The sequence below is a fragment of the Salvelinus alpinus genome, chromosome 8 (assembly GCF_045679555.1).
Source record: "Salvelinus alpinus chromosome 8, SLU_Salpinus.1, whole genome shotgun sequence".
Lineage (NCBI taxonomy): Eukaryota > Metazoa > Chordata > Actinopteri > Salmoniformes > Salmonidae > Salvelinus > Salvelinus alpinus.
The window spans coordinates 69834308-69845709 of record NC_092093.1 but is presented as its reverse complement, the minus strand read 5'-3'; the positions used below and the strand labels follow the sequence as shown (position 1 = coordinate 69845709).

Genomic DNA, 11402 nt, shown 5'->3' with positions numbered 1-11402 from the left:
ACTTGTATCATGGGTGCAGCCCAGCAATCATGCATCAGTTCAGCCCTTCCGTTAAAGGAAAACTCCATCTCAAAACTATCTTTTGATATTTGTTTAGTCCATTGTTGATATACTCCCAAAATGTTTTGCATGTTAGTGTGAAAAATGTCACGCTGCTTGTTTAGCGAGAACCAGCACCTCCCAATTCGGCCCATACACAAACTCGAGACCTCTGTCTTGCTAGCACACATGACCGTCTTCCCTCAACCGTTTTACCCGATCGTACCACCTCAAAAGTTAACTAATGAGGCAACACAAGAGGGACACTTCAGGCTGAGAAAGTTTCACACATTGCCATGTGCTACATTCCACAGGGGCCTCCCGAGTGGTACAGCGGTCTAAGGCACTGCATCGCAGTGCTAGAGGTGTCTGTACAGATCCGGGTTCGATCTAACCTCATGAGCCGGCCTTGTCCCATCGCACTCTAGCGACTCCTTGTGGCGGCCGGGCGTATGCATGCTGACTTCGGTTGCCAGCTGTACGGTGTTTCCTCCGACACATTTGGTGCGACTGGCTTCCAGGTTAAGCGGGCAGTGTGTCAATAAGCAGTGCGGCTTGGAGGGGTCGTATTTCTGAGGACACATGGCTCTCGACCTTCGCCTTTCCCGAGTCCGTACGGGAGTTGCAGCAATGGGACAAGACTGTAATCAGATACAGTATATAACCTTCAAAATACAGAAATATGCGTTTTGCATCATACCTGCTGTATTTTTGTATTTTGAAAGTTATATACAGTATATATTGAAAACTTGATTGCTGACATGCAAAACATTTGGGACTATATCAACAATGAACTAATGAAACAAATACCAAAAGATAGTTTTTGGGTGGAATTTTCCTTTAACTGAAGGGCTGAACTATGATGCATGATTATTTAACTCAACAAAATAATCCATATTTGGATAGGCCAATATAATGTCTTTATTATTGTTGTTGTTATTATTATTATAATTACTATTGTTGGGCTATTATAATTATTATTAGCAGCATATTATTTGTAGGCCTACAATATCCTTTTGAAATCCAAAAGGAAAATCGAATACTGAGTTCAATCCATCGGAACCGGGTTCCACCGCAAGCTTTGTTTTTTTCCGTTTCTCCAAAATTAACTTTAACATCTAAAATATATAAAGCTTCTCTTTCCCCGACGCGAGCCAATCAGGGGATATAACACACGTCAATGCGAGCACGCGGAGAGCGGAGCTTGAGCCAGCCAACAGTGTCTGTCATTAACCGTGGGTAGGGAGGGATAGTGAGAGGAACAATCTCGGAACGTCAGAGAGAGAGAGGGAGAGAGAGAGAGAGAGAGAGAGGGGGAAAGAGAGAGAGTGAGGGAAAGAGAGAGAAAGAAAGAGAGTGAGGGAGGGTGAGTGAGGATCATATTTAGGCTACTGCCGCTCTCCTGTCAAATAAGCGCTTCACTAAACAGATCAAAATGACTAGTCAGTTCAAAGAAGATATCCACGACCGGGGAGAATGTAAGAGTAAATCGCCCACTCTGCTCTCCTCCTATTGTATAGACAGTATTCTGGGCCGACGGAGCCCCTGTAAAGTCAGGCTGATAGGGGCGCAAAGTTTGACAGCTCTACCCGGGAGACAGGAGCACGACAAGCAGACCGAAGGTAAGACAACCCCGCTCATGAAGACATGGCTCTCCAACTTGGGAAAGGGTTGCTGCATGCTCCAATGACATGTTTTGGTTGTTGAATATAGGCAATAAAACGGTGTGTGTTTATAACATGATAATAAACCATCAACATAAAGCATTGGCTACAGCTGACTGCAGAATGGAAGTAAACATTTGCTAATAATGGTCCATCAGATTTAAAAGTGTCTGAGGTTGTGCGATAGTGGAAAATAAGATATTTGTCAACTTATCGTCGATACGATACATAGGCTACTCAAATGTGCATGCAATTGTAGACAGAAACAATACATTTTCAAGTTTATTCAAACATTATCACTTTAATGCATTGTGCATAACTTTGCGCCTTGTTGCGCTCCGGACTCCATTTGCTTTTCCTGCACTTACACATGTCTCGTCATCCTCTCCATACCTTTGACACCCTCACTATAGGCTCAACTAAAGATCCCCTATCACTAGACACAGACATGCACCTTCCATCAAAGATGCGCCGGCTCTACGGACCAGGGGGGAAGTACCTGGACCACGGCCGGGGTTTAGTTCACGACCTAGGGGAGAAATTGGACAAGGAGAGGCTCCTGGTGGACCAAGCCTGCGAGAGCCTCAAAATCATCCAGGCTCCACAGGTGAGCATCAGCCGGAGCAAATCGTACCGGGAGAACGCGTCCCTGATCCGGGGAGAGGGAGGCCAGAGTCCCACTGAAGGGCCGGAAGATGGGCCTGGACTAAGGCTGGGCGAGTTAGGGTCGATGAAGTTTGACGAGGACGCGGGAAAAGAGGAGGAGAGCTGCGGGGAGGCGATGGGTCTCTCCCCGAAGGACGACGAGAGGGAGAGCCTCCACGCCGGGGATGGAGACGTGAGGGACGGCGAGGACAGCGTGTGTCTGTCCGCAGGCAGTGATTCGGAGGAAGGAATGCTAAAACGCAAGCAAAGAAGATACAGGACTACATTCACCAGCTATCAGCTGGAGGAGCTGGAGAGGGCTTTCCAGAAGACACACTACCCCGATGTTTTCACCAGGTACAGTATAGGCTACAGTTACAGCACAGACTCAGGTATTCATTCATATGCAACATCCCTAACATTAACGCCATCATTGTTGCAACACCTACAACAATGTCACCCAACCATGACAACATTTCGTTGACAACATTTCGTTAAATGCACGTTTTGGATAGACGTTTCTATTTCACGTTACACTTTTTTCGTCTAAGCTACATTAGTTGTATGCTACATAACGAACAATAAGTAGCAGTGTGCCTACTTTAGTAATAATAATCATAATAGTAATAATGGAATAGTTGAAGTTGGAAAATATAACATTATTTTATCTTTACAGAGCCTGAGATACAACTACCAGAGGCAAACATATAACTCAGAATAATGTGAAAGAATGTCACAAATCTGCTATTTCATACAATGGTGTATCAACTTTTATAACATGAGGTCAAACATGCATAAGCCTTGTCATTTATGATGCCTATATTTTAATTGTGATGTATGCGGTAACAACATTAAAACCCTTTATCATCACTATTTATTTATGTAAAAAATAGTAGGCCTAGAAAACAGTCCACTTTTTATCCACTTAGGTAATTCAACCCAGCTATAATTCGAGACTGGTGAGTTGACACCTACCATGTAGCCGAACCAGTGCCTTACATAAGGCAGAACAATAGCTTAAAGTGGGAGAACCAATCCGTTTTGACACATTTACCTCATCTCATTGTTATCGGCGATATGGATATTATTCTCATTTGGAAAATTAGCTGGTGGCAGCTCGTCCGTGCGCACTGCTGATCTATTCAACGAAATGTAGGTTTCTGGGCCTGCCCAAGCTCAAGAGTATAAAACGCGCACACACACATACACCCACACACATGCACACACACGATGACGCGCACGTCAACTCTTTCTTTATTCATTCATTAGCTGAAGGTCTAGGCTACGCATCTCGAGAGAACAGAGAACGTGAAAACAGCATTTCACACAAATCATCTGTTCCTGACAATTAAAGGCAAATAATGTTTTTGGCAGTGTCAAATTAATTCAATCATATTAAATCGTGTCTATTTTTTCATTTTTGTTAAGGCTACACATAGGCTACTGGCATATAATTCTATTTCAGACTCATTATGTTTTGCTCCTCAATCACGTCATGGAATGCAATAGTTTTTCTTCTTACTGATGAATTGAGAGTAAGTCACTGCTAAGGCTGCTCTAAATAAAAATAAATGTTTAAATGTAACCTTTATTTAACTAGGCAAGTCAGTTAAGAATACATTCTTATTTACAATGACGGCCTACCGGGGAACAGTGGGTTAACTGCCTTGTTCAGGGGAAGAACGACAGATATTTATCTTGTCAGATCGGGGATTCGATTCAGCAACCTTTCGGTTACTGACCCAACGCTCTAACCACTAGGCTACCTGCCTCTAGATAAGAGTTTTTTTTAAATTTAATTTATTTAAAAAAAAAAAATAATTATACACGAGTAGGTCCTACTTCTTTTTTTGATGCAATAGACTACAAAATGTAGGCCTTTAAGGGAATTTCAAATGTAAGTCTTTTTTTCAACCATGAAAGAAAACCTAATATTATTCTAAAAGCAAATGTATTCTAGCTAGGCCTATGTGTTTTCAGGACCCCGCATGTAGAGTTGAATATTTAGATTTGAGATTTTTCTCATTAGCCTATTATCTTATTATAATTGTACTATTACAGAATGGAATATTACTATGCATAATGAAATGTACAACAGGCTTCAGAATGTCATTATTTTTCATGCATGCAGCAGCCAGACGGGCTAGCCTATCATTTTCAGTAAGGTAAATCATCTATAGGACACGTTCAAGATAAGGAATAGAAAATATAATGTTTTAAACGGGGATTTGGAAAATATTATTTAACAATGGCAACATGAGCCAAATAATAAATATGCTATTGTTGATCGATGTTTTTGTGCTTTTATTATTTCTAAGGCGAAATTGTGGTAATCAATTTGTGCATGTATAGACTTCTATTTCAGCCAAGCGCACGATGTCTTTGTAATAGTTTGGATGTCATTATTTCCAAATTCCACCATTATGTTGTTCCACTGACTCGAAAGAAAGCCATTGTATAAGGCAGCTATTATGGGGGGGAAAAAGACAGATTACAATACAATCACCCTGACAATTTCCCTCAAACCATGGTAAGGAAAATAGCATAAAGGACTGTCGTTTCTCTGTGGGTTTTCGGTGTCTGAAAAATAACTATTTTCTTGTATTGTTACGGGTGCGGGAGAGATATAAAACATTCGAGTTCTCGGTCAAAAACGGTAACCTCTTTTCTTACCTTTTCAGAGAAGAGCTTGCGATGCGGCTGGATCTGACCGAGGCGCGCGTCCAAGTAAGTGGCTTTTTAACGTTTTATTGCTGCAATTACGGCTGACTGTCGCTTTCAACTAAAATGGTTATATAATGACACTTAAACATTTCAAATAGGTTATTGAAATAAATAGGCTACCAAATTAGAAACGAATATAAAGGCCAGTACCACTTAGGCTTAGAGTATGTAATGAAACAATTCCTATTTTATTATTATTAGGCCTTTGTCTTGTTATAATAATCAAAAACGTCAAATGCATATTTATACAATGTAGGCCTAACATAATTTCCAAGCATCTTCAGATTTACACCTTCATAGAATCATAATTTTACTAAGTCTATAATTATTTGTATTTCCCAATATGCCTACGTTGTTTGCTGTTTTTTTGTGTTGACATGACGCATACAATAAAGTTGGCACAAAATCAGGCCTTGAGCAATAGCCTATGGATAAAAGTCTTTATGCGGGTCTGAGTGATTTACTACCCTGAAATGTGTTAAATGACCCCAATCGCTGCGTAGCGAAGCTCCATCCTGTTATTGGAAGTTATTACATGCACCGAGGGACGTTTTAACGGTAATTAAGCGGACGCGGACGATTCATAAAAGCGCACTTAGTCCAAGAGCAAACACGAGCTATTCTCAGGGAGAAAATGGTGTTTGAATTACCATCGCCGGAACGAGAAAGGGAGAGAGAGAGAGAGAGAGAAGGTGTATGAGGTGGAGAGTGAGGAAGAGAGAGAGAGGGGGGAGATGGAGTTGGAGAGAAAGAGAGGAGAGGGGAGGGGGAGAAAGGGGTGGCTGCAGAATAATGCTATTTGATTTCTCATTTTGTGATTGCAATAGAGCCGCATTGATCCGATGCTTTGCACTTGGAGCGAATGAGGGACCATTAAAGGTGTTTGCTCCCCCCCCCCATCTACTCTCCTCTCCTCTCCTATCTCTCCATAGAGAGCGTGGCTTGCATGTATTAGCCCAGGGCTCATAACCAAAGAGACAGTTCAAACACAGCGATGCTCCATCCGGGGTTACGGCCGGTATAAAACAACAGATGTCCCTTCGCCGGACCGTAGGTGAACAAATCACTTAACGGGCTCCATCGGGAGGTGATAAAACTCATACATTCCCGAAGGGCCGTGTAATGCTTAACAGCTTCCAACGACGGAATAGTGTGTGTGTGTGTGTGCAGGGCTAATATCGCTCACTTTCTCTTACTGTTGACATTTTCTTCCATTGTTAGAGCCCCTGTTTCAGTAGCGCAATAGGCAAGGGGGGGGGGGGGGGGGGGGCGTGGGAAAGTTAAATACCCTTTGGAAATGACTTGTTCAACATTTTGAAGAATTTAATTTAAAGCGCATTAATTGTTATTGGACTCTGTTCAGCTGCTATTCTCCCCATCTTTTGTTAACACGGTTCTTAATTACGGCGCGCCACACCGATCTCAGTCTATCAGTCAGACTGCAGGGGGAACTGATTTTAATTAGCTAACTTTAGACTAACGGACCATGAGGGAGCGCGGGTTTTAGTGCTTGTGTAATTACCGCTGACTTTCCGCCTGTTTGTCACCTCATGAACCAGAGCGATGGGATCTTCCGTTTACACAGGAGCTTGTGCTCGAGCAGGTTCGATGTGGCACAGCAAGGGTTTCCCGGTCTTCCAAATATAGGCCGCTGCCTAAATAACCTTATGTCACCTTATATTGCTCCAAAGTTGTTCATGTTTCTCAATATCAATTTGTAGGAAGCCAGCATGGGCAGACAACTTTGTTTTATTATGCTAAATTGTATCTATTCACGCAATCTAATAAACCTATACAAAATGAAATGTAGCCTACCTATATCTATGTTAGCTAACCTCTGACCTCTCTCCCACTCTCTCTCTATAGGTATGGTTTCAGAATCGTCGTGCTAAGTGGCGTAAGCGTGAAAAGGCAGGTGTCCAGACACACCCCTCTGGACTCCCTTTCCCTGGCCCCCTGTCAGCCGCCCACCCCCTCAGCCACTACCTGGATGGGGGTCCCTTTCCCCCACACCCTCACCCTGTTCTAGAGTCTGCCTGGACAGCTGCTGCTGCCGCAGCCGCTGCATTTCCTGGTCTGGCTCATCCCCATAGCAACCACTCAGGCCAGCACCTAGGGACACCGATGGGCCTCGGAACATTCCTGGGTACAGCCGCTATGTTCCGTCACCCCGCCTTCATGGGACCCACCTTCGGCAGGTGAGACAATAGGTACCTCTACTTTCATAAACTTGTATATTTAACACCTGTACTGTACCCTATAACACCACCTCACACCTGTACTGTACCCTATAACACCACCTCACACCTGTACTGTACCCTATAACACCACCTCACACCTGTACTGTACCCTATAACACCATCTCACACCTATACTGTACCCTATAACACCATCTCACACCTATACTGTACCCTATAACACCACCTCACACCTGTACTGTACCCTATTACAGCACCTCACACCTGTACTGTACCCTATAACACCACCTCACACCTGTACTGTACCCTATAACACCACCTCACACCTGCACTGTACCCTATAACACCACCTCACACCTGTACTGTACCCTATAACACCACCTCACACCCGTACTGTACCCTATAACACTACCTCACACCTGTACTGTACCCTATAACACCACCTCACACCTGTACTGTACCCTATAACACCACCTCACACCTGTACTGTACCCTATAACACCACCTCACACCTGCACTGTACCCTATAACACCACCTCACACCCGTACTGTACCCTATAACACCACCTCACACCCGTACTGTACCCTATAACACTACCTCACACCTGTACTGTACCCTATAACACCACCTCACACCTGTACTGTACCCTATTACAGCACCTCACACCTGTACTGTACCCTATAACACCACCTCACACCTGTACTGTACCCTATAACACCACCTCACACCTGCACTGTACCCTATAACACCACCTCACACCTGCACTGTACCCTATAACACTACCTCACACCTGTACTGTACCCTATAACACCACCTCACACCCGTACTGTACCCTATAACACCACCTCACACCTGTACTGTACCCTATAACACCACCTCACACCTATACTGTACCCTATAACACCACCTCACACCTGTACTGTACCCTATAACACCATCTCACACATATACTGTACCATATAACACCACCTCTCACCTATACTGTACCCTATAATACATAACACCATCTCACACCTGTACTGTACCCTATAACACCACCTCACACCTGTACTGTACCCTATAACACCACCTCACACCTGTACTGTACCCTATAACACCACCTCTCACCTGTACTGTACCCTATAACACCACCTCTCACCTGTACTGTACCCTATAACACCACCTCTCACCTGTACTGTACCCTATAACACCACCTCACACCTGCACTGTACCCTATAACACCACCTCACACCTGTACTGTACCCTATAACACCACCTCACACCCGTACTGTACCCTATAACACCACCTCACACCTGCACTGTACCCTATAACACCACCTCACACCTGCACTGTACCCTATAACACCACCTCACACCTGTACTGTACCCTATAACACCACCTCACACCTGTACTGTACCCTATAACACCACCTCACACCCGTACTGTACCCTATAACACCACCTCACACCTGCACTGTACCCTATAACACCACCTCACACCTGTACTGTACCCTATAACACCACCTCACACCCGTACTGTACCCTATAACACCACCTCACACCTGTACTGTACCCTATAACACCACCTCACACCTGTACTGTACCCTATAACACCACCTCACACCTGTACTGTACCCTATAACACCACCTCACACCCGTACTGTACCCTATAAGACCACCTCACACCTGTACTGTACCCTATAACACCACCTCACACCCGTACTGTACCCTATAACACCACCTCACACCTGCACTGTACCCTATAACACCACCTCACACCTGCACTGTACCCTATAACACCACCTCACACTGGTGACCAACAGCATCCATCATCCTCAGTACTATTACGTAGACAGAGCAGGCCCCCCTGACCTCTACCTTTGTTGGTCGTAGGATGTTAGTTTTCAGCCCTGAATGTTGCTTGGGGTGTTTTGCTCATGAGACTATGTTGGTGTGCATTCATGTCAGTGTTGATAGTAATTAGCTGACAGTGTGATGCTGACAACCAAGCTGTTAGCGGAGGTGCCAAAACAGACACACACACTCCAAACACATGGCATGTATCTCAATAATCTAAAGTGGCTTCCTCTTCTTATATCCTTTTTTTTTCTGCACTGGTGTAAAAATGCTGGTGATTGCAAATACCTGGAAAAGCCATTCACATTCTGGTCTAACACTCTCTTCTTTCTCCCATCCCTTCATCGGTCATCCCTGCTTCTCTTTCAGGCTCTTCTCCAGTATGGGCCCTCTGACCAGTGCTTCCACCGCCGCCGCACTCCTCCGCCAGCCTGCCCCGCCCGTCGAGACTCCCTCCATCCCTCCGCCAGTCCTCTCCGAACCTTCCTCCTCCTCTCCCTCCTCCTTAGCTGCAGCGGATCGCAGGGCCTCCAGTATTGCAGCTCTGAGGCTGAAGGCTAAAGAGCACTCTGCTCAGATCACCCAGCTCAACATCCTGCCAAGCGGAGCTCCAGGGAAGGAGGTGTGCTGAACAGCTGTTACCCCACCCAGCACTCTCTTTCCTAGGCTTCTGTCCATCACCTGTTCCCCCTCTCCACCTCTCATATCCCTGCAGATCTGGGAAAGGAGTGGTGGATGGATCCAACCCTGACCCCTGATCTCTGTCTCCTAAACCCTGATCCTCTCTGGGCTGAAGACTCCTTTCCCAACAGCCCCCCCCCCCCATCTTACCCATACCTCTTACCCTCAAACAAAAAGCACGACCAAATTCAAATAGCACTGGCAAACCGAAGCGCTGTGTGTGTGTGTGTGTGTGTGAGAGCATCATCCCCCCTCCCCCCCACTCTTCCAGGTCTCCTGGATGAGCGTAACCTTTAGCTGTAGAGCCCTTTCGTCCAGAATCTGACACACAAACACCTCCATATTGTGTTAACCCATCTCTAGCTCATGCTTCCTGGTTCACAAAGTCCACTTTCTTTTCTGTGACAGATATAAACTACGATCTCAGTGGGGTAAACTCCCATGACTACCTGCTGGTTGGACACACACACACACACACACACACACACACACACACACACACACACACACACACACACACACACACACACACACACACACACACACACACACACACACACACACACACACACACACGTGCTCGCTCACTCGACTCTGGGGAGAGAGAAAGAATGAACCAGAACTAGGAAAGGAACAGTGGAGACTGTGGCATTTGTCTGGACCACATGAACCCAGTGCCATAGCAGTCTGAGGAGGTCTCCATCCAAGCCAAAGCAACCAACCTGTCCATAGACCTTTCTGTCCTCCTCTGCAACCCAACCTGTTGCTGGCTCAATAACCTGCATCGAGTTTGTTCTTTTGTCTTCATTGATACTTACATTATCATCTGGAAGAGTTATTGGAAGAAAATCTACAAATGTTCAGCTAATTGAGTTTGACTAAAGGACAAATGAAGTGAAGTTTAGATTCTATCCAGTGTCTCTTATATCTGAACTGTGTGAGAAAGAAAGTAAACTGCTGTAAATATTATTGTAAAAATGAAAAACAAAACAAAAAAGGATGATTTTCAAAACAGAGCCTTGTATATTTGAAAAAGACAATGTTTTGAGAAGTTGCACTTGGTGTAGTGTTTTATGAGTATGAATGTGTCCCTGTGTAAAATTCCCCTGTGTTTATGGAATATCATAGGTTTTTAGATGATTATTTATGTCAAAACTGTTCCACAACAGATTGAGTGCAGGGCAGGATTTATTTTTAATTGTTTAAAGTGATTGTCTACATTTCCTGGTTTAATAATAGATGGAAAAAAGAGAAATGAATAAATGAAAGTGGTGAAATGAAATATGCTTTAGATTATTATTTAAACCCCTTATAGAACTGACAAATGCCCAGGAATTAAAAAATAGTGAAATAGAATTATAGAACTATTAATAAAATTGTTATGAATAAACTGATGTTGTCTTGCATATTTATAAATAATATTATAATGAATGCCTCAAAACAAAATTATTTTGTGAATCCGTTCTATGTTTGAAAAGGAATAGTAAAATTATAGCATAAAGAGTTAGTTCCAATGAGGTTGTTTTAATGATTAAATGTGGAATTACATTAATCACATTTCCTTTAATTATGCGAAATATTCAGACCCACTATCAAATAATTTCATATAATATA

At 43.9% G+C, this 11402-nt stretch overlaps 1 protein-coding gene across 2 annotated transcripts; it reads left to right on the top strand.

Moving 5' to 3' along the window:
* The first annotated feature begins 1218 nt into the window (after positions 1-1218).
* On the top strand, positions 1219-11187 carry arxa (aristaless related homeobox a). 2 transcript variants are annotated; one of them, XM_071414872.1, is made up of 5 exons: positions 1219-1661; positions 2117-2705; positions 5030-5075; positions 6939-7270; positions 9477-11187. In XM_071414872.1, exons 1-5 carry the CDS (start codon positions 1475-1477, stop codon positions 9736-9738), a joined length of 1416 nt encoding a protein of 471 aa, XP_071270973.1. In that variant the 5' UTR covers positions 1219-1474; the 3' UTR covers positions 9739-11187. The 2 variants fall into 2 exon arrangements, with proteins under 2 accessions (XP_071270973.1, XP_071270974.1); XM_071414873.1 differs by having other exon boundaries at positions 6939-7282; positions 9477-9605.
* The last annotated feature ends 215 nt before the right edge of the window (positions 11188-11402 follow it).

What these genes read in the sequence shown, in the direction of transcription:
- arxa (XM_071414872.1), top strand. Translation starts at nt 1,475, where the DNA reads ATGACTAGTCAGTTCAAAGAAGATATCCACGACCGGGGAGAATGTAAG. An exon ending in GCACGACAAGCAGACCGAAG is followed by an intron (nt 1,662 to 2,116) that starts GTAAGACAACCC and finishes CCCTCACTATAG; the next exon opens with GCTCAACTAAAGATCCCCTA. An exon ending in TGACCGAGGCGCGCGTCCAA is followed by an intron (nt 5,076 to 6,938) that starts GTAAGTGGCTTT and finishes CTCTCTCTATAG; the next exon opens with GTATGGTTTCAGAATCGTCG.